The sequence below is a fragment of the Raphanus sativus genome, chromosome 6 (genome assembly GCF_000801105.2).
Source record: "Raphanus sativus cultivar WK10039 chromosome 6, ASM80110v3, whole genome shotgun sequence".
In the NCBI taxonomy this organism is placed as follows: Eukaryota; Viridiplantae; Streptophyta; class Magnoliopsida; order Brassicales; family Brassicaceae; genus Raphanus; species Raphanus sativus.
Genome location: NC_079516.1, coordinates 50,396,586 through 50,417,199, shown reverse-complemented (window position 1 = coordinate 50,417,199; position 20,614 = coordinate 50,396,586). Strand labels below are relative to the sequence as shown.

The 20,614-nt window shown below is 35.3% G+C and overlaps 3 protein-coding genes across 3 annotated transcripts; 2 read left to right on the top strand and 1 right to left on the bottom strand.

The window, feature by feature from the left end:
• Window positions 1-1,072: 1,072 nt before the first annotated feature.
• Window positions 1,073-2,083, top strand: LOC108811241 (probable membrane-associated kinase regulator 4). Its single transcript, XM_018583282.2, has one exon. The coding sequence runs from the start codon at window positions 1,076-1,078 to the stop codon at window positions 2,015-2,017; it is 942 nt and encodes a 313-aa protein (XP_018438784.1). The 5' UTR covers window positions 1,073-1,075; the 3' UTR covers window positions 2,018-2,083.
• A 10,153-nt stretch (window positions 2,084-12,236) lies between these two features.
• On the top strand, window positions 12,237-14,804 carry LOC108812171 (ABC transporter G family member 1). The gene has a single exon (XM_018584351.2). The coding sequence runs from the start codon at window positions 12,476-12,478 to the stop codon at window positions 14,711-14,713; it is 2,238 nt and encodes a 745-aa protein (XP_018439853.1). The 5' UTR covers window positions 12,237-12,475; the 3' UTR covers window positions 14,714-14,804.
• Window positions 14,785-20,442, bottom strand: LOC108812170 (SAC3 family protein A). Its single transcript, XM_018584350.2, has 14 exons — window positions 20,121-20,442; window positions 19,956-20,041; window positions 18,781-19,707; window positions 18,144-18,563; window positions 17,927-18,028; window positions 17,582-17,679; window positions 17,295-17,460; window positions 16,675-17,148; window positions 16,451-16,591; window positions 16,297-16,356; window positions 15,933-16,063; window positions 15,593-15,726; window positions 15,280-15,491; window positions 14,785-15,158 (listed from the first exon to the last, which is right to left on the bottom strand). The coding sequence occupies exons 2-14, from the start codon at window positions 20,013-20,015 to the stop codon at window positions 15,060-15,062; spliced, it is 3,024 nt and encodes a 1,007-aa protein (XP_018439852.1). The 5' UTR covers window positions 20,016-20,041; window positions 20,121-20,442; the 3' UTR covers window positions 14,785-15,059.
• Between the last annotated feature and the right edge of the window lie 172 nt (window positions 20,443-20,614).

Here is a 20,614-nt window from a genome sequence, read left to right as displayed (position 1 = left end):
ACCGTGTCTATAGATTTGAATATATGTGTGTTACCAATGTATCATAAGGGTCACAACATAATCATATTGTTGATCATATTTGAGTAGTGTCGATGTATTTATTATTTTTTGCCTGAGTAACCAATAAGAGAGAAAAAATATCAAACATGTGGGCTTCTACCAAGATGACTGTCGTTCTTGTCCAAATTAAAAGAAATCCAAAGGCTACTCATCAGATATGTTTTTTTTGTTTGCTAAAACTTAAATAATCTTCCAAAGGCTACTCATCAACGATTAGTCCGGCTCTGGGTTTCTTATAAAACAAAGTTTTATTTTCATCAGGTCAAACAAATTACAATTTAATTCTGATAAGATTCAAACACAGAAACAACCGATTTAGGAATTTATCCCAATTTCTTTATTATCATCCGATTATCATCGCTTGGTTATATATATGTTATTTAAACCATTTCTTTTGTTTATTCTAAACCTCTATTCGTTTTTCCATAGTTTTTTTTAATGAAAGTTCTTTCATAGTTAAGCTCTAATCACCATCAATGACGATGAACCCATTAACTTTCTAAGGCCAATCATAGAATTTTTCAAACGAAAATATAATATATTTTAACTCAGTGTTTATTTTTTTTATTTTTTTTTCTTATAAAACTGACCCACCTTATATTGAGTTCATGTTTAAGTGGTGGTCCACTAAAAAACTATTATTTCCAAATATTTCTGAATTTATATATCTTATTCAAACTGAAATAGAAACAAATAGTTTAAATTTAGAGTGAATTGGGTTAAATTAAGAAAATGTCTGTGACAAGTTTGTGTTGATGGAGGTAGATATTACAGTGTGAAATTTAGGGTATTGACTTAACTAGGGTAAAAGTTTAATGTACGGATATATTCCCAAATATTATCGGTAAAATAAAAACACAACTTGGCGCACACTCCAGAGTTGTGCCCTCTTTACCAAAATAAAACCGTAACACTTAACTCTCTCTCTCTTGCATGTATAAAAACAAACCTCTTCGACTCTTTACTCATATCTCTAATCACTGAAACATAATACACACGAAATAAGCATCAACAAATGGCAGCTAATTTATCCCTATGTGACAGCGATGTAGAAGACGATTACATAGACATGGAAGTAACTTCTTTCACAAGCCTCGTACGCAAAACCCTCAACAACAGCAACAACAACAACCCTAGGGAGTTCGACTTCCAGATGTCTCATCTTGGTCCTCTCCAGATAGACAAAACAACTTCTCCTGCAGACGAACTCTTCTACAAAGGCAAACTTCTCCCACTCCACTTACCTCCACGTCTCCAAATGGTCCAAAATCTTCTAGAAGATTACACCTTTGATGACGATTTCTACAGCACACCTTTAGCCACTCCGGTGATGAGCAACACTCCGTTCGAGTCTTGCACCGTCTCTCCAGCAGAGTCTTGTCAAGTGAGTAAAGAGCTTAACCCTGAAGAGTACTTCCTCAACTATTCAGATTCATCAGAGGAGAAGAAATCTTGGGGAAAGAAACTGAAGTTGATCAAGCAATTAAGTTTTGGAACGAAGATTAAAGCTTCGAAAGCTTATCTAAGATCCTTCTTTGGAAAATCAAGTTGTTCTGATGAGTCAAGAGTTGCTGCTGATGAAGGATCTGATTTGAGGTATTCACGAGTGCAGCCTCCTTTTGGAACAATCAAGACAGAGAAACCTAAGAAACAGAGTAATGGTTCTGTTTCTGGGAGCCATAGGAGATCGTTTTCTTTTTCCATGAGGAGACAGCCTACGAAGAGTCTGAACAACAAACCATCGACTAGTTTAGGGTTTCGTCCGTTGCAGTTTTTGAAGAGAAGCACGAGTTCGAGCTTAGAGATGGAGAGTTCTGTTCAAGGAGCTATCTTGCATTGCAAGCAATCTCAGCAACAGAAGCAGTATAGTGTTAATGAGGTTGGATTCTGTTCGTTGTCAGCTTCAAGAATCGGAGCGACGGATGATCAAGAACGGACTCAGCTGTTTAGGGGTTAGCTAAATAATTAAATTTGACATCAAGAAGATGAGACGAGATAATAAGAGTTGAGTGATAGTGAGAACACCAGAGATTAGATTCTTGTTATCTTCGGATTTTTTAATTCTGATTTTGCTTCATCTATGTTATTTAAAGAGATTTCATAAATTCCCATTGCCATTCTCGTGTCTAGAAATAGATATGATCAGAAACATTTTTATTAGATATTTAGATTCAACTCAAATTACTAGTGTTTGAGGTTTTAGATTCAAATTAAATCTGGTCGGAATCTAAACTAACGCAAATGTCTACTAAAAACCAGGAGTTTTTTTGTTGGAACTTTTGTACCGAGAGTATTTTGGACTTTTTAGCTTTCAAATGGTAACTGTATATATACTTTTTTTTGTTAAAGGGTTTATAACTGTATATATACATATACAAAACTTTCTATTAGTTTAGGGAATTTTTATCTTTACCACGTTATTATTATCATTGTTCATGTTTACCTTTATTAAAAAAACATTTTCGTAAATACCTTTTGTTAAACTTAATTTCTTTCATATGGTTTTCCAGATCATCAACAATTTAATATACTGACTAGAATATCAATAAATCTGAAGTTGATTAAGTTACACCGCATGCACACTCACAAATCAATAATTATTTTTAATCTTATATATGTAGATCAAAACTGTTTTAAACGTTTACCATGCAAACGATTTAGTTTTGTGGTTAATAAATTCCCCTAGCTTGAACTTTTTGGAGCTAAATATTACAGTCACTATATATGTTAAACTCACCAGCAGTAGTAATTTACATAATAGAAAACATATCATTTATAAGAGAAAATAGACAATTTATCAGAGATTGATTGAGAGACTGAAATGGTGATTCCACAAACTCGAATTTTCAGAGTCAGACCGTCGTTATCACCATAGAATGATTCACTTCTGAAAGTTGTAAAGGAGGATATATCGGAAAACATGGATCCATGCTTTCAGAAAGCTGATCGCTACTTAATTTGTTTAAATAAGTGTAGTTTGTGTAAAGAAACCATTATGAATTTATGACAAGTATTATATCAAGTTCCGAAGTCTAGTTAACCCTTTTTAGTGTTAAGTTTCCTTTATAGCGCCCTCTTAATTATTACGATAATTCCATCTTTTATATATACCCAATAATCTGTTTAATATACCCATATTAAACCATCTATTAAACATATTATTGAGTGTGCCTCTTACATGAATTGAGGTAAACTATGAAAATAATGGCAACATAATTAAAGATTCAACTCTAAAAGGCAATTTAGAGGGGGGAGGGGGGACGGGAGGGACAAGAGAACCCAAATCTGTGGGCGGCTTTAAGCTTATCTTTTGTGTGTTTGATTCGTGCGTGTAAGCCCTTAAAATAAGATTACGCTGTCTCCATTTCTATGATTTTTGTTTTATCTACTTTATTAAAACAGAAGTACACATATGGATCAACCCTAAGATTTACTATTTATTTACAAGTTTATGCTACTGGAGTATTTAATAATCTTACATTTAAACAATTCATGTCTTTTCCTAATTTATTAAATGATTTTCTAAATCAGATTTTAAACTAAAAATGATTTGAGAACAATAAATTTTTTAAAAACGACTTTCCTAAAAAATAGGCATTCTTTATTTTGCATTGCTCCTAATATTCATGTACGTATTTAATTATGGCCAAAATGATAATAGGTGCACATATCATAACGTTAGCCTAATAAACCATTTATAAATCATAAATAGCCAAAGTCATAATTTTTGAAAAGCATCCGGCCCAAGTTATCATTTTCATATTTGTTTTTATTGTTTTTATTATTTTCTCAAGATAATGATTTAAGAATCTATTTTTACAAATCGTTTAAAACCTTTTTTCAAAAATTCTGTAGGAAAATAAACTTCACTTTAGTAATATAGATTTTTATTCATAAATTATTAGTATAATTCTTTCATAATATAAGTCCAATTAGTTATAAATATTAGATTTGTTTATATGATGCATTGCGATATAATAGACAACTAAAATCGCAAAGTATAATTATTCAAAGTAATAAATAAAATTGTTATGTTTTAAAATGTTATATCAAAAATTATGTAATACATTTTAATTTACAAATATATATATTATACTATTAGTGCAAGAAAATTTAAAGTAAAAAGAAATACTTATGCTGAAATTTTTTTATACAGTCACGGGTCAAGTTATAGAAATAAACAACAACAACGCAAGATTATTTTTATTTAACAAATTTATTTTAATATAAATTATATTTCCAAATATGTTTATATATTTTATGTATTTATAAATTTATTTTATTTGTTTTAAGGGATGCTAAGATTTTAGAATTGGAAAAAAATGACCACTCCTATATTTTTTTTGTTTGGAAACTTAAAATTTTGTATCATAATATTTTATTAAACTTATAATTTTAGTTTTTATTATAAATGTAAAAGATTAATTATCAATTTAAATTTGTATTTAAATATTACAAATACATAGTCTGACATAAATAAAAAAGTAAAAACATAAAATAAATACCCACCCGGTCGGGCGGGTCAAAGTCTAGTTTTGTTTAATAACGATGTCACAAATATGTTTTACATTGCTAAATGATTAATTATATATTGATGAGATAAAATTTGAGAAACATACATATAGTCATGTAAAATTTTATTTTCATGACTTTAGTGGTCGAAGTTTACTTTTTATAGTCATGAAGGGTTTCAAATTTGAAGTATAGTGGTTGAATCTTTCATTTTATTACAAGAGAACCCAAAGCTGTGGGCTGCTTTAGCTTATCTTTTGTGTGTTTGATTAGTGCGTGTGCATCCGTTTAAACTTTCAAAGCCCTTAAAATAAGATTAAGCTGTCTCCAATTTTATGATTTTATTTTATTTTGTTTGATAACGATGTCATAAATATGTTTTACATTGCTAAATGATTAATTATATTGATGGGAGAAAATTTGAGAAACATATATATAGTCATGTAAAAATTTATAGTCATGAAGGGTTTCAAATTTGAAGTATAGTGGTTGAATTTTTCATTTTATTATATAACTAGGTGTTTTTTTGCACCATGTGCAGTGATGAATTTTTTAAAATTAAATTTTATATTTAAAAATATAATTTATTAATATTATATAATTTATTAATATTATATAATTTATTATTTTTGACCAATAATTAATATAAATATCATTTAATTAAGCATAAAATTAAGAGAAAATATTTTTATATTTTAAATTATATTTAAGAATATATATGTATATATAAAGAGTTAGAATCTTAGATAAAAAAATTATTTTTTTGGTTAAATGTATTAGATCAACTTGTACAAAATTACTAAAAAATCATATAAAAATGGTATAGTTATCAAAAGTTAAAACTAAACAATATTTATATAATTTTTAGATATCTAAAAGAAACTAATGATATTACGATTAAAAATTATAGTTTCTAAAAAAATCAGAAAATTTAGAAAATTTTAGATGATAAAAATTGTATAATTATAAAAGTAAAGTTATATAATATTTCGAAATTCAGTATGTCATATTTGAATATATTTATTGTAGTGATGATTTATGAGTTATTAACATATTCTACAAAGTTTACCAAAAATATAAATCAATATTAAATGTAATATATGAGTTATTGCCATATTCTAAAAAAAATTCTAAAAATATATATCAGTATTAAATATAATTGAACATGTCATATTTAACCATATGACATGTCATCAATCTTGATAGACATGTCATAATTTTTTTTGTAAAAACGATTGTAGAAAAGACATGTGGCAAATCACTTTGCAAATATAGACTAGGGAATCCCTCTTTAACTGTCAAATACTATTTTTTTAATACAAATACAGGGAAATCTCTATAAATTAATAACGTCAGAACTATGGGCATGATTGGTAGAGACTGTGGCTTTTTATTTTTTGCTCTAAGATTTAGGCTTTATATTTTTAGCTTTGGCTTTAGTTTTATTTTGATGTAGAAAATTTTCAGAGCACTGAATAAAATTTCTAGAGAAAGTGCTGTCTAAAACTAATATATTTCCTTTTATAATATTTTGGCTTTAGATTCAAATTTGAAAATAAAAGCATGATTGCTTTAAAAAGGGCTGTAGAAATTAAAATGGCTGTCCACAGCTTCTACAATCTCTACCAATCACTCCCTATATCAAAATTATATATATTTACTAATTTATATAAATTATTAATTTATCTATATACTAATTGAAGTAAAAACTCAGTTTGGAACTATAAAACTATATTATTTTGTAGATATTTTTAATATATATTAATTTATAAATTATTAATTTAAAGAAGTTATACTGTAATAATGTTTAAGTATTATTTTTTGAGAAGAACATAACAAAAACTATAACTGAATAAAGGCTAAAAATAAAACTATTTTAGTTAAATAAATATGGATATAGCCCATGTTTAGTTCATAGCCAATTCATACAGCCCATGTTAGTGACATCCTCATTCTGATTGCCCAAGTTTCCTAGGGGGGAGCGTTTCTTTCCGATAAATTTTGCCATTTTGGATTAAGGCTTACTCGTTTTATCAACTAGATTAAGCCTTTTAAATTCTTCATTCAGTTTATAAGGATACTGTATTTTATGTTTAACCCAAAAAGTTATGTTATTGGGTGATTTAAAATGTTTTACGAATTCTAGCTATAGTTTAAGATGGGACTTTTTTTTTGAAAAATAATTTAGGATGGGACTTAGCCAGTTACAAATAACAAGCGAGTCCATTAGAGAAATTATGTGCATTAGAAATCAGAAGTTACTTGAAATGTTTTCACCGTCGATGAGATCAGGGAAGCGAAGATAATCAGACATACACTCTTGTAGTGTTAGATATAACATAAGTTGAACAAAATATCACATAGTTTATAAAATTTTATCTCGAGTATGGCATATTTATTTTCACATAACATTTTTTTGATCAAAAATTTATTTCACATAACATAAGAATTACTCTTCCTAACGAGAGATTGGCGGATAAATTGTATTTCATGACTTCAAAATCACACGTAAAAAATATGTATTCTCTGTTTTGATTTAAGAGTTGGAAGTTTTGTAAACAGTCGTTGTAATTTGTAACACAGAAAAGAGAGAAATAGATATTACTGTAGTAATAGTAATATTTTTGTAAATATAAACACATTAAGATGATACTGGTCCATATCAGTTTAAACTTTAGAGTCGGCTAATAAGCTCTTACTTTTCTTGAAAATTAAAATAGTAATTTATCTTCTTTTTTAGTAAAAGCCGAAAGAATAGTTCCTTTGTGTTCACCACATGGCTGCGTATAGTAATTTATCTTCTCGTCCTTTGATCGTGGCGGCATGAATGGAAATACAGTTAGAAGTTAGTAATCAAAAGTCATCGAACTTAATTAACAGATAAGTCGATATGAGATTGGAAATGTAAAAAGCATTCCCTATCATAATTAATGCTTTCACATGTAATCTCACTAACACCGCACACGGCTAAGAATTCTAGAAGGTGGGAAATGAGAATATTATAGAGGACTCAGTGGCGAAGCCACCCTATAAGGTATGGGGGCAAGTGCACCCACAATTATTTTAAAAACCTAAATTTTGTTTGTAAAACCATTAGAATTTAATTAGCTTAGGGGGTAAAAGGAAGCTTGTGCACCCATTCATTCCCAGGTTCAAACTTTCTCATAAGCATTTTTGTTTTCTATTAACAGTTGTGCACCCATTATATAAATGTTCTAGATTCGCCCCTCATAGAGGTGGAATCAATATATGCAACTTTGATAGGAGAAATCATCAAGAAATTTGCATCGGCGAATAGTGAACGAATACTATTCTTAGATTAATCGCATTAACTTGTATAACTTCAACAAGAAATTTAAAGAAATATATATACATAAGAAATAAATTGCTTGATACTATACTGCAGCGATTTGATTTCAAGTTTGACATCAAATTGCTGTGTGGATTGTAGTGATTAGTTAAAAGTGATTAAGTCGACTTACAATAGTATACTAGTTTATTGCCATATAATTGACCTACTACGTAATTTATATGGATGATGTGTACTTTTGACGTATAATCAATTGCCCAAAAGTAAAGCGTTGGTAGCAACTTTTGAAAGTTTCTAACAACCTTTGTTTTTTTTTTGAACTGATTCTAACAACCTTTGTTGTATGACTTTGATTTGACTATAAAGAGTTTTCAAAACATTGGCTTTTCAAATACAATTTTTTAAAAATATTAACAGGCGCTTCAATTTTGCTTTTTTTTTGTCTTAAACATATATAGACCACAGGCATATATATGTGCATGAAGTTTACACCATATCCATGATTTTGGATCTTTTCTTTTGGACAAAATGTGAAACTATATTACCAAAAAAATAAACGTTAGCACTCAAGTAGGTAAGTTTAGCTAGAGAGTTTATAGGCTAGGGTCCAAATTAAAATATACTGAATAGTGGATGGAAACTACGAAGACTTCAAACACGAAATTACACTGAGTGAAGCAGTTTTTTTTTTTTATCATAAAGTGAAGCAGTTTAAAAAGAGATTTAGTACCTCTCCGCTTTCTCCTTGCCAAGAGGATGTGTCATATGGTCCAGTCTGTTTGATGCAAGAGAGCTTGAAATGCCGTTGACATGCATGCTACTGTAAAGTCGGTTCTACAAAAAGACTTTCTATAAAAGCATCTCCATTGGTGAACCTCACAGGGAAATTCACAAAAATTTTTTTTATTATTTTATTATTTTTTTTGTTTTACTGTTTGATTTTTTTCTATAAAAAAATAATAATAATAATTTACCAACCGCGGATCGCCACGTGTCGTGGGGTCCGCAAAATAGTAATGATACAGATTTAGTGGGAAGAGACTACGCGGGATGAAGTTCATAGAATTTGATTTTTTAAATATTTTTTTTTTTGGATTTGTGTGAAATTAATGGGGATGCTCTAAGTTGTTGCACTCTCTCCAAAAAGAAGAAAAACATAGGCTTCAACAGTTATACGTTTATCCGAGTTTAATGGACCATGTTCCAAATCTGGCTGCGAGTTTCGCAGTACCAGAGAAAGTGACCTTATGTTTTCGGAAGTAAATACAGCATGCATTTAGAGGTGTTGATACCCCGTCTTGAACATTAAGATGGGCTTAAACTTCTTTTTTAAAAATCCACTATAGAAACACTTTAAAATAATTATCAAATCGTTCCCACCGATCCCCATAGAAAAAGGACGATCGTATGGGTGAAAGACAAAGAGATGACACTGATGCCAAAAAGTCACGCTCACGCATTAAAAACCGAGTTTATAAGATATTCTCAGTATTGCTTCGTGCATGCATGAACATTTGAGCATTAACTTCATACCAAGACATTTCTTTGTAATACCGTTAACGTACATGTACATATACATATTTGACTTTCATCACATGCATCGCAATAAATTTGAAGTCATCTTAGCGAACCATATCAATATAGTTAACTATGCTCCATATTAACCGGTGGTGGTGGCCTAGTGGCGCTTGAGAGATTTAAAAAATCCAATAAGGCAAACCCAGGTTCAAACCCCACCGGCCACACAGATATGAGCTATTGCTTTCGGCTCATTTGAATGCCCAGGAGAGGGTATATCCGTGGGTTGTACTTCCACCCGGGGGTTAGGCTTGTGTCATCATTGGACCCGGGTTTAACCCTTTAGTTCGTCAAAAAAAAAAACTATGCTACATGTTTTTTTTCCTAAATATAGTTGAATAAATTTGGGGCCAAAAAATCCGGAATAATCTAGGTACAAAACTGGATTTTATGTCATTTAAAATGCATATATGTAACATGAAGTACAATTATAAGATCAATTTAGTTCGATTAGTGACTTCGACCTGCAAATTTTGTACATCATATCTAGCTGACTTCAAAAGACTTTACCGACGATATAAAACTCAACGTATGGATGATTTTATGGGCTGTCGTATAGAAATTTCAATGACGTATATATAGTATATGGTACACATTTACAACCATGATACAAGTAATTGGTACCATAATTTTATGCTTGCAATTGCCTATCACCTCATGTGTCCACCCACATTCGTTATGCTAACATGCGTGTCCACATTAGTGATAGAACCGTATTTTATAAACTACGGATTACTGAATATTGTAAAGAATAAAAATGATAAAACTATACCAAAGAGTAAGAAAAGTGATGATACAACTGCAGAGGCGAGATATTATCTCTTTCCTTAACTCAAAATACGTCCCGTAGTGCGACGGTTCGATAACGTAATGAGTCCCAGGATACAACTGCAAACAATCTTCTGAATTTGCGTCACTCTATCAGAAGCCTGGCGAAACTAGTTTTGTGTTGTACTCTCAGACACAAAAAATAAAAAATACTAACATAACTTTTCAATACGGGAGAATGTGGTTTTTGCTTTTGCTATTAATGTGTGTTTTTCTACATTGCCATGAGGCTTTATATAGAAAATAATGTGAAGCATAAGTTTCATTTTTCAACATAAAATGAAACCTCCCATGGTGCACTAATGGAGTCTTTATTTCTTGTCGTTATTATGTGAATTCATTTCACATTTTGACCAAGAAATTAAAGAGTAAAATTATTATTGTTTGACCAATTCAAACAAAATAATATACTTTAAAATGGATTTCTTTTTTTATATTTTATCAATATAAAAGATCAACATATATTTGGTTTATAAGATTAAGTTAATGAACATGAAGTCCAACTAACAAATCAAAAACCCAAATCCAAATATCTAATGTGTATATTTGTAACTTTATACAAGTTTCTCAAATCACACACATTAGACCTCAATTTCTCATTCACACTAACTCTATTTTTAGCATATGAATACATTGCTAAAAAATAGTTCCAACAATTAGTAGTATAAAATAATTATATGAAATACTGTAAGTTTATGTATGTTATTAGGCTACGAACATAATTAACAACTAATTTTTTGAATTAAGCATTTTTTTACTATTTTAGCAGGTCTCTCGAAAGGAGCTTTTAAAGTCACGACTCACGAGTACGAGTTACGAACAGAAGACTACTTTAACATGATAACATCTCCGATCTAAAGGAAAAAACTTAGCGTTGAGGAGAGACATGTCTAACGTCCATAAAAACACTTGGCCCGAACCTTTGTATTTTACTCTGATCATTTGACTCGATCAAACGGTGCTGCATGTGGTGTTGAAGTTTTTTACGGCATTTTGTTAGGCTTTTCATTAAGTTCGGCAAGTGAAGTAGCTATGCTAGCTAGTCTTGTAGCCATTTTAGTATATATTAAGTTTTGATTTCGATTGGACCGACTTTTAGATAGACCAATATAAAACACCAGTCTATATGCCTAGATCCTTGTACATATACTAATACTATTTCACACACACACGATTAATCCATTCTCAAGTGGGCATCGACTTTGCATGACTAGTTTGTTTGGATAAGTTTTCGATTTTAAGAACTTCATTAATCTTCTATTTCAATTTTCAGGCTGTGACTAAGATAGTAGAAAGTTTGTAGATTTTCACTTTTTGAAGTTTGCTTTAAACCTAACACCATTTTTATGTCAACTACCTAAAACGCAATTAAGAAAACGGCACTTTAGATTCTTCTAATCAGGTATATATGGGCAATATCAAATGATCTACTCCTTTTGCAAGGCATTTATAAGTTGCTTCCAAATTCTTACGGAAAACGGTTAATCTTAATCTTCATGTGATCACTTGTAACTTGTTTATTTTGTCAGAGTAGTCACTAGCACATTATATACAGAAATTGAACATTCACCCAAATATGAAAAAAGTAGAATAATAAGAGCATTAACTGAGCCAAGTATGGGAAACACACACACGAAAGTCCTTGTCCCATGCCTATGTTAGATCAACAAACACCCTTTACCTAATTGGCTATAATTCCCGAAGTCAATAAAATCGATTTTGTCACGTGGCATGTGCCCACCGTTCCTTCTTTGTGTTTGGTATTACCACTTTTGGGAACTTCAGATTTCGTAGGTCGGCTCTTCACCTTCCCCTAATTAAGAAACAATAAATCAAAATCGCATTTACATCCAAACAGTCAAAAATAAATACCTAACACACCTTTCCCATGCATACCCGCAGAGACTTCTTTAACATTTTTTCACATCAAGCCTTCGTGTCTTCACACACACATACATACACGTCTCTTCATGCATCTATCGCTTCTATATAAGATACACAGATTGAGACATATACTACTGCAGAACTCCCAGTTTAACTAAAGAGCAAACACTTGTGTTCCACTTTTCTTCATTGTTATAGAATCCAAAGTTCTTCAAGCATTTCTTGTAGCTCAAGTTAAGATTCAATGGGTCTGTTTTAGTGTCGTTTAATCTGAACAAGTTTTTAAAGTCATTTTAGTAAAGTATGCCTCGTATCGTAGCAGCTGATGATGATGATGGTACGCAGCAGTTCTACTCCATGGAGCTCAACTCCATCTCCTCTGTTTCAGACTCCACATTAGGACAACTTCTAAAGAACGTCAGCGACGTCAGGAAACTAGCCATTGGAGACGAGACTCCAGTTCACGAATCTTTCAACCGAGACAACGACGATGACAGTCTCATGCAAACTGTCCCCTTCGTTCTCTCTTTCGACAACCTCACTTACAACGTCTCTATCCGTCGGAAACTCACCTTCCGCGACCTCATCCCACGGCGGAAAACAGAGGACCCCGAGATAGCTCAGACCGCAACTCCCAACACCAAAACCCTCCTCAACAACATCTCCGGCGAGACACGAGACGGAGAGATCATGGCCGTTCTGGGAGCCAGCGGCTCGGGAAAATCAACGCTGATCGACGCGTTAGCGAACCGTATAGCCAAAGGAAGCTTGAAAGGAACGGTGAAGCTAAACGGAGAGACACTACAGTCACGCACCCTCAAAGTGATATCAGCGTACGTGATGCAAGACGACCTGCTCTTCCCTATGCTCACCGTCGAAGAAACGCTAATGTTCGCCGCCGAGTTTCGTCTCCCGAGAAGCTTACCTAAGTCCAAGAAGAAGCTCCGCGTCCAAGCTTTGATCGAACAGCTGGGGATCAAGAACGCTGCCAAGACTATCATCGGAGACGAAGGTCACCGTGGAATCTCCGGTGGAGAGAGGAGACGTGTCTCCATAGGTATCGACATCATCCACGACCCGATTCTTCTCTTTCTTGATGAACCTACGTCGGGATTGGACTCTACTAGTGCGTACATGGTGGTGAAAGTGTTGAAGAGGATCGCTCAGAGTGGCAGTATCGTGATTATGTCGATTCATCAACCGAGTCATCGGGTTCTCGGTTTGCTTAACCGGTTAATTTTTTTGTCACGTGGCAACACCGTGTTCAGTGGTTCTCCCGCGAGTCTCCCGCGCTTTTTCGCGGAGTTCGGGAGTCCGATACCGGAGAACGAGAATCGAACCGAGTTCGCGTTGGATCTCATCCGCGAGCTTGAAGGATCCGCGGGAGGAACGAGAGGACTAGTCGAATTTAATAAAAATTGGCAGGAAATGAAAAAACATAACCGTCAGCCACCGCTGACTCCTCCGGCATCGCCGTATCCGAATCTAACGTTAAAAGAAGCAATCGCCGCGAGTATCAGCAGAGGAAAGCTAGTCTCGGGCGGAGAATCCGCCGCGATCTCAACCGCCACCGCGGCAACTACCTTAACCGTACCTGCGTTCGCGAATCCGATCTGGATCGAGATCTCAACTCTATCGAAACGATCGATGCTAAACTCACGTAGACAACCGGAGCTATTCGGAACCAGACTCGCCACCGTCGTCATCACCGGGTTCATCCTCGCCACCGTCTTCTGGCGAATCGACAACTCTCCGAAAGGCGTTCAGGAGCGGCTAGGTTTCTTCGCCTTCGCGATGTCGACGATGTTCTACACTTGCGCCGACGCTCTCCCCGTCTTCCTCCAGGAGCGTTACATCTTCATGAGGGAAACGGCTTACAACGCGTACCGGAGATCCTCCTACGTTCTCTCTCACGCCATCGTCTCCTTCCCGTCGCTCATTTTCCTATCCGTGGCTTTTGCCGCGACAACGTTCTGGGCCGTGGGGTTAGACGGAGGCCCAATGGGCTTTCTGTTCTATTGTTTGATCATATTAGCTTCCTTTTGGTCAGGTAGCTCCTTCGTCACGTTTCTATCAGGGATCGTTCCGCACGTGATGTTAGGTTACACAATCGTCGTCGCTATTTTAGCTTACTTCCTGCTCTTCAGTGGTTTCTTCATCAACAGAAACCGTATACCAGATTACTGGATCTGGTTCCACTACATGTCTCTTGTGAAGTACCCGTACGAAGCGGTTTTGCAGAACGAGTTCTCTGATCCGACCAAGTGTTTTGTCAGAGGAATTCAGACTTTCGACAACACTCCGTTAGGGGCATTGCCGGAGGGGATGAAGCTGAGGCTGCTCGATTCGGTGAGCCGATCGCTCGGGACGACGATATCTAGCTCGACGTGTTTGACTACCGGTGCGGATATTCTGACGCAGCAAGGTGTGACTCAGTTGAGTAAATGGAATTGCTTGCTTATCACGGTAGGATTTGGATTCTTTTTTAGGGTTTTGTTTTACTTCTGTTTGTTGCTTGGAAGCAAGAACAAGAGGAGGTGATACCACAATGCTAAGAGACTAAATCAAAACATACTTGTATTTTCTATTTGTAATTCCTTGAATCATTTAAATGTGAAATGTTTTTTCCATATATGTAAAAGATGTGTATTATGTATTCCCTTCCAAAGTATTTAGAAAAAAATAAGGGTTTCCATATTCACAAAAACAATTACACACACATTTGAATCTCTACTACATCTATGAATGAAGTATTATAAACCTAAAGTGTGTCATACCTGAGAGTCTGGGACTGTTGCAAAAGACGATGATGATACGAGAGAGAGACTTCGATTACCTTCTTTGTCCTCCTTAAGTTCAAAAGATGTGATGAACAAACATTATTTTTTTATGATGTGCGAGTAAAAAAATCATTGACATCAAGATTTTTATCGCCATGAGCAACTGCATCTTCAGGTTCTGGCATGAAGAGACTCGTTGTTGACGCCTGCATGAAATTACACAAGTTCAATCCTCATACATATCTTGAGAATAAGGAACTCAACATTTCTAAAGTGAATCCCACGTCTAAACAAAAACGTTATGGCAAATTCAAAAGAAGACTTTACCTTGGTATCAAGAAGCATATCTCCGTTACTGTCAGCTATGAGGCTAGCACCATGGGCTTTTAGCCACTCAGAACACACCTCCATACCATCGGTCTCCTTTTCACCAGAACTAAAGCCCAACACTTGGGCTAAGTATGAAACTGGGATTGTAGGACGACAACTCCGAGACATAAAATTCACTGCCTTGTAACGCATCTTCTCCACATAGAGATCTGCAAATAAAACATGAAAAATGTCATCCTTTTTTTTGTACATATCTATTAAAAACTGTTCAAACATGTGAAACGAGTTTTCATAGGTGATATGTCCTCACCCATGAGAAAGCTGTTCATGTTTGGCGCAGTCTTGTAGAGTCTGAAAAACATAACATAATTTCCTGATGTAACAGCTGCACGAACTGAGAGAGCATGTCTAACTGCTTCATCCTTCTTGGCTTCTTTGGATAATCTACAGAAACAAAAAATCAGAGATCATAAAATTACTGTCTCATGCATACAAACCCGATTAGAAAAAGAGTAATAGGGAGATGCAAAAAAAAAAAACACTATCAGCCAGGTGGACTGGTGGAGTGAACATTCGTTAAATCCAGATAGCAAAAATTGTTCTGATTGTCTATGCTTAAACATAACCCAAAGAATTTTAAAAGCACTAACCTGGACATAGATGATAGCAGTTCTCTGTTGTTGTTAGAGTGTAACGTAATATAGAGCAGACTGTAAGCAGCAAATTCCAGAGAGCATCCATCTATACCTTCACCATAAAGGATTTTCAACTGTGATAGGCACTGTAACAACAACAAAAACCAATTCAGCAAGACTACAAATACCCTGAGATTTAGGTAAAGTCTCTCCACAGAATATACAGTAGATATATTCTACAAGACTTGATTCTAGCAGTGGTTAGTACTCATTCGATTACGAAAATGGCAAAACTGTTTTAAATACGAATCAGATCTAGACATTGACAAAAATCTGAATGGTACTATGCAATATGGACAGTTTATGCAAGCGTACTAACCTGATTGTACTCAGGTAAATCCCCAGCTTCCAAAGCCAATCTAGCATGTGTTTCATAGACCTGAAATAGACAATGAACATGAAACCAACCTAAACATGCTCACTGAATCCTACGTGCAAGAACCCTCAAAATCAAATGGACCTCAGTAATATACCTTCACCGTTAAATGATTGTGTATCCGCTGTACTGTGAGGTCTTGTCGAATAGATTTTAGCTGATCACACTTATAAAGATAGTTCTTTTGAGAATCCTGAACCATTAACAGAGCTTTTTCCAGCACATCCTCTGGTCTTACCTGCAAAGCAGTGTGGTTACCAATAAGTCGATCAAAAACATCAGTCGAAAAAATTACTAGGTATAAGATATAGTGATATTTACAGCGGAAGGATCCGGTGCAGAGGTAAGACGGAAATAACGTTTCTCAATTTCCTGGCAAGTTCCTTTAACAGTTAGTGCATTCCAATCCATGTCTTCCACAGATCTGCAGCCATTTTCATCAAAATCTTCCCCAAGTCTCAATGCAGTGCCTCTTCTAGAATGTAAATTTCCAATATTCGCATTCATAGGTTTAGGAATATCATTCCTTCGGCTGTGCCCTTGAACTTTCTCAAAACGCTTGGAACGACTATCACGCCGCTTCGTCTCCTCAGCAGAAGTAGCAAATAACATGGCGCTGGGTGTCAAATCCTTGTCACTATCACTAGATGCCTCATCATCAATGGGATTAGCTGCACCACCAGAAAAACGCTGTCGCTTGACAGGCCGTTGGAAACTCTTTTTTGCAGAATTTTGCCAAGAGTAAATGGGCTTGGAGTCAGTGACAGCATCCGCCTTTTGAAAACTCTCGAAGCTCTGCAAAATATTAAATCAGAACCCATTAAAGAATTTCTAATAGCTAAATACACATTCAAACCTTTGACTAGACAATAATAAAAGTATAATCATCAGTGTGTCTAGCAGCAGCAGCCCTTCACAATTAACAAGGAAAGAATGTTAACCTTTTTGTTATTTTGATTTTGCTGATTCCAACCTCCAAACTTAACACCACTGCTAAAAGCTGGAGCTGCTTTGACAAATGGTTTTTCCACTAACGGCTCCCATCTACTTTTGGGTCGTTTTGTTGGGCTCTTATTTTGAAACGAAGATATAAGAGTGGAGCTTGACCTGCAGCACAGCGTAGAATAGAAGCAAATCATATGAAGTAAATGTTCCAAACATATAATAAAGAATAACGAATGTTATGGATCATGTATGCTGGAGGTAAGGAGGGAAAACAGGGCCATACTCAGTGTTAGTCACATCTGTGTTAAGGACAGTTGAGAGAGGCTCAGTATCCCAATCCCTAGTATGGAGTGTGCCATCATCTCTAGCTTCGGTGATGACCTAGAAATACCAATATAAGCATCAGCATGCAAAGAAACGCAAACTTACACAGTTCTAATAACCGCAAATTGATTTCTTCATGTTCTCAGAGAAGGCATGAAAACATCTTAACCATACTACACAGCTACTCGGACATCAAGTCGAAGAAGTTCATTCAAATTGGCATTAACATTAAGATGAGCACAATGATTAATTAGAAATCATGCTAAAAATATATGTGCGTCCACAATTCCTACTTAACGTTTACCTTCTTCAAGGCAGCCTGGCAAGATGCCTTTTCTTTGTCATCTTTGCAGCGTGCAAAAGCTCTCTCGACAAACCCACAAAGCGATTTCGGCAACGTTCCAGGCTAACAGCAACAAGATTATTTGTTTCCGATGTCAATTAAGATAAAAAAGAATACGCAATATTTATTGTAGCCAACTTCACTTGCTAGGTATCACGAATTGAAAAAGGAGCCTTACCTCAGGCACTGCAGTCGCATGGCCTTTCGGCTTTGGCATTGAAACACTAACATATGCAGGTGTTTTGATTGCACCGGCTGCTGAACTACCTTTATCTATTTTGGTATAACCTGATGGCAAGTTTGAAGCAATTCTAGGGTTAGTTGGAATCTGTACTTTGCTTACCCTTTGAGTATCCATTGACGGTGTAGTCTGAGTAGGCTGGCGATAGCCTAAGGGTGCATGATGAACGGAAGACTGTGAGTTCATTTCTTGAGGATATGTAGCTCTCTGGTGACCCTGAAAGGGAGTCTTATGTAAGGGTTTCGTCTCCAGAGGACTTTGGTAATGATTTTGTGGAGGAAGGGGGTAATGAGCTTGCTGATTTTGTGTTTGATGCATCCAGTAAGCATCATTAGAGGCGCTCACCGCTGCAGCAGGCTGAGAAAGAAAACATGACTACTTAGTTTTCTAATGAAAAAGACTACCGTGAAAGAAAGAAATCATGACCATGTCTAGACGCGCACAAAATTTTCAAATATTTTAACAAGCTTGATAAGCTTAAGAACACGAATAAGCCACACGCAAAGCATTAGACAATCAGATATGATTACGAACACAAATTTGCTATAGTCCCTCATGATGGTAAAATCTTAACCTGCTGAGAAGGTGGCTGAGGTAAGTTGGTTTCCTGCCTCCAAGGTTGGGTATAAGACGGAACAGGCTGTCCATTTGAAGCAGGCATTTCATTAGTACCACCAGAAACTGGAAAGCTCTGACTAAGTGCACTAGTGGCAGGCAATTTTTCTGTTCCGGGGGCACATGGGACTTCTGTTTGACTGTAATAATCTGACCACTGTTGGTAGTTCTGTTGATAATGTACAGGTGTGGTGGTTGCACTTGCAACAGTGGAGGTATGAGTGCTAGCAGCAGCGTCAGGAGTATAATTTTGATAAGGGTTTGTTGAATAGTTTCCCTGGTTTGATGTAGGAGTCTGATTGCTGTAGTTTGCACTTTGGTAACCACCACCTGTTTGGTTGTTATAATTTGTAGTTTGGTAACCTCCTCCAGTAGTCTGATAATCAGCAGGAGGATTGTAGTAAGTTGCAGAATAACTTGGAGTCCCAGCATAAGATCCTGGATTCTGAAATGAGGAAATAGGCTGATAAGGAGCACCTGTGTTTTGATACGACGCCCCTACAGGCTGAGGAGGATATGACTGACTTGGTTGCTGCTGTTGGTAGCCACTGTAGTAACTGGAATATCCCGTGTTTGAGTAGTTTTGGGGTGGATCAGAAGAAGTCTGGTATGGCGTGTTATATCCACTATAATCCTGAGCCACATTTGCAGTTCCAGTGGTCGATGAGCTAGTGAAGGGTGCAGTAATGGGTGTGTCTTGCACATTCCCTGTTGCTGGTGGCACTGTAGGCTGTTGTGGATGGTAGTAGTTTGAATTGGAATAGTTCCCATTCTGCACAACCTGATTTTCTACCCTAGGTGGTGCAGTCCATGAGGCACCGTCAGACACAGTTGAGTACTGATAAGGAGATATCTGCACTTGGCTTCCATCAACACCATATCGGTTCTGCGAGAAAAAAAAAAGTTAGTAGTGGCAACACTGAATACTAATCCACCACACACAAAAAAAAAAGTCCAAAAGTGAAAAGAATGATATAAGACAAACAAACAACAAACGAAAAAAGTCATCCCCAAATCTGAAGACTATATCTACAACTTGAGATGCTACAAAAACGTCAAACATGACTATGACAATACTCGCAAAAGTTTCACTTTACAAGATTTATAGAGGAGGTGAGGAGAATATGATTTTACCTCAATGGAGTTAGGGTCAAGTGGTGGCGCCACGGTCTGAGTATTCCCTCCTTGATTCATTCTTCTACCATAAACCTCTTCCCCTCCTGCCAAATAAACAAACATACAATCAAACTCTCACTTTCGATGATAAACAGAGGTAAAGCACAAACAAATTTGTAATACCAGTGATGCTTCTCTTCTTCTTCGTTCCGGTGAAGAATCGAATTGAAATAGTAAGCGTAGAGCAGAGATTTGAGAATCAAACAGTAACAAAAAAAAGAAACGAATTGAACCACCACCACCACCACCAACAACAACAACAAAAAAAAAGGAAGAAGGCAAAAGATAAAATAAAAATAAAGCAAGTAAGCAAGGGCGCAACGAGGACGGATTTCAAATCTATCGAAAGTACAGAGAGGACGGCGAAAATCGAGGAATCTGGCCGTAAAAAAAAAACAATGTCAATATGTTGGTGCCGGGGACGACGAAGGCGATTATCAATTAATTTAGTTACGATGTTTATTAGTAGTGCTCTCGGGTCCGGTTTAGACTACTGATTCGGGTTTATAAAGCCTTTTTGTAAAACCCAATGGGCTACTTACATTGGTATCAGTTTTCTGTTTTCGCGGGGTCCCACAGTAAAGATTTAAAAATCTGAACTAAACATAATTTCAACT